This window comes from Pterocles gutturalis, unplaced genomic scaffold, assembly GCF_000699245.1.
Source record: "Pterocles gutturalis isolate BGI_N339 unplaced genomic scaffold, ASM69924v1 scaffold16366, whole genome shotgun sequence".
In the NCBI taxonomy this organism is placed as follows: Eukaryota; Metazoa; Chordata; class Aves; order Pterocliformes; family Pteroclidae; genus Pterocles; species Pterocles gutturalis.
Genome location: NW_010098120.1, coordinates 4,063 through 7,072, shown reverse-complemented (window position 1 = coordinate 7,072; position 3,010 = coordinate 4,063). Strand labels below are relative to the sequence as shown.

At 39.4% G+C, this 3,010-nt stretch overlaps 1 protein-coding gene across 1 annotated transcript; it reads left to right on the top strand.

The window, feature by feature from the left end:
- The first annotated feature begins 222 nt into the window (after positions 1–222).
- DNAJC28 (DnaJ (Hsp40) homolog, subfamily C, member 28) lies at positions 223–1,382 on the top strand. Its single transcript, XM_010087856.1, has one exon. The coding sequence runs from the start codon at positions 270–272 to the stop codon at positions 1,380–1,382; it is 1,113 nt and encodes a 370-aa protein (XP_010086158.1). The 5' UTR covers positions 223–269.
- Positions 1,383–3,010: the final 1,628 nt, after the last annotated feature.

Genomic DNA, 3,010 nt, shown 5'->3' with positions numbered 1-3,010 from the left:
AAATGATATTGTGATTAATTTTCCTTTACATTGTAATGCTACCACTTCAATAGTAGTAAATAAAAAATGCAGACTTCAATATTAATCTGTAAAAGAAAAGAACATTGTATGCTGTTCTGAAATTTTGTAGAGATTTCTTTAAATTATATAACAAGTTAAAGCTAAGACTTAAATAATGTAGCATATTTAACGCAATATTTATAAAAATGTGTTTATAGGTCATTGTTTATAATGTAGCTGCATCTGAAGAAATATAAAGTGGCTTTGTCATGCTGACTAACAACATAGGGCATCATTTAATGGTACATCCAGCAATGGTTCCAAGAAATCTGAAGCCGTTTCCCTCCATTTGTGGCAACAGAATGTTGTCGGGTTACAAACCTAAAAGCAACGTCAAGGACTCTTACAAAATTCTTGAGCTTGAGGAAGGATGTTCCCTTGATGATATCAGAAACTCATATCGAAATCTTGCCAAAAAGTACCATCCTGACAGTGGTTCTACCACAGCTGATTCTGAAGCATTTGTGAAAGTAGAAGAAGCATACAGAGTCGTGCTCAGTGATGTGGCGACCAAAAAGAGATCAAATGAGAATAATGAAGAGGAGGAAGACCAGTCCAAATCAAAAGCACCACAGCATAGACACTACTTGAGTTTTGAAGGTGTTGGGTTTGGAACACCAAGCCAAAGAGAAAAGCAATATATGCAATTTCGAGTAGACCGTGCAACTGAACAAGTGTTGGAGTACCGGAAGCAGAGGCTTGAAAGCCAGTACGCTGTGACTGACCTGATGAAAGCCAAAGATGTGAGGCAGAGCAAAAAGGTGAAAATAACTCAGGCAGTTGAACGGTTAGTTGAGGACCTCATCCAGGAATCGATGGCGAAAGGAGACTTTGACAATCTCAGTGGCAAAGGAAAACCTTTGCAGAAATTTTCAGATTGTCCACATATCGACCCTATGACTCACAACTTGAACAGGATTCTGATAGACAATGGATACCAGCCAGAGTGGATCCTGATGCAGAAAGAAATACGGGAAACTATTGAGCAATTAAGGAAGAGTGTAGTGGCATCTAGAAGAAACCTTGGTGAGCCGATGACACCGTATAGGCAAAAGCAGTGGAATCGTATTTGTGAGCAATTTACAGAAGATATCAGGAAATTAAACAAAAGAATTGACAACTTCAATTTAGTTGTTCCTCTTCTGAGCAGACAAATGGTGCACTTCAGTGCAGACAAAGAAATTGTTCGAGCACAAAAGACTTACGAAGCTTTGATGGAAAACAGAGAGGCTTCCAATTCAGACACAAAGGAGAATGAAGAGGAAAATGTTAAAAGGTTTGGGTGGAAGTCTTCTCTATTTAAGTGGTTAAACCTACATTGAAATAAGATAATACTAATTCATCTGTCTTCTCAAGGTTTTGAATGCACTTTATTAATTAAACTTGTAGCACTAGAGAAGTTTCCGGTACACTGAAAATGTAAAATACAGCTGTCCACTGTTACACCAGTTAAAATTAATTCAGTTGTCTGATGTGCATTTGCAGGTGCTTAATTGATTTATTTGTGAATACTGTTAAGGAGCAAATAAATTCAGTTATCCTCTTGCAACTCATTTTAATTGTGCTTAAATCAAAACTAGCGCTTCACTTTAGCATAGAGTATAATCACTTTTACAGTGCCTTATCTCTTCACAAGGTGAAACTGAGGCATAACAAAAACATGTGAAGGACAAAGTGGAAGTAAAAGTCTTGCTGTGCCCTGTTAGTTCAACCTTTACCCTTTCTTATTTACATGCCTACAGCTCGTAACTCGTTGACAGTTTTAAATGCATTTTGTTAAAAATACATTCATCTCTTCAAGGTTAAATTAAATGGGAAAGAAGGGAGGGTTCTGTGTGTCTGGACTTGAACTGTACGTTCTGCTGAAGTCTGTTCTTGGATCTGGCTTTTAAAACAGAAGGCGGTCTCAGAAAGCATCTGAGCAAATAAGGAAGACTGGCCAAAACTGTACCCTAGTCACAGGCCTTTTTGGAGGCAAGAGGAGAAGGGAATGTTAATTTTCAAGAGTAATTGCACAATTTTAATGTTTTGGAATATTGGCATCAAAGAACTTACTGTGAAATATTGCTGTACTATTAAAGTTTTCTGGACAATGGCTTGGAGGGTGGGAAAATCTCCATGATGCCAAAGATTTATTTATCTTTCGTAACCCCTCAGCTCCCCACACAATCTGATTTTCCTGGAGGACTTTGCCTTTGAAAAGGGGTCACTGAATATATCCATATCTGTGTTGGGACCCCTTCCTAGCTCATGCCTCTGACTCAGACTGTCACTGTCCCCACCTGTGCAGGAATTGTGCTGTGCCCTGCCAGTCTGTAGGAAGGTGTCCCACAGGCTCTGGGTATGCTAGGGCGGGGAAATTTCCACTCTCAGAGTTTCAGAGATTAAAGCTAGATGATAATCACAACCATCCTTTGGCGGATGCTCCAGCACCAGCAGGGTCTGGGTTAATGCATTTCCTTTTAGGCAGATAACACCGCATGTGCTCCGCTTAGTGTTTGTGCTCTTGCCCATCTAGATGAGGTTTTAACATGCAGGCAGAAAATTATTGTTGGTAGAAGGAATTAATTGAAGTACCATTTGTCAGAGGGTATTATATAATCTAGTAATATAGTTTATTGATAAACAGTATAGGTCTTTCAAACCTTTGTGTTATGGCAAATAAGTGTTACAAGATATTTGTCATGTTTTAGAAAATAGGACTAATCTTGGCTTCCTTTAGCATACCTTTTTGTGGGAATTAAGGTGGAAAAAGTAAAAGGAATGGCATCATGTGCAGACTGACCAGTTGCCCCTAGGTCATGCCACTGGGATGCTTGTGTTGCGCTGTGCCCTGTTGTTAGCTGAGAGGATTAGATCATGGCTATGGGTTCCTTTCTGCTGAGATTCAGCTAGGAGGCAGGGGTACAGTAGTGGTGCATGGATCAGTTGGGTCAGCCAGTAATTAAAT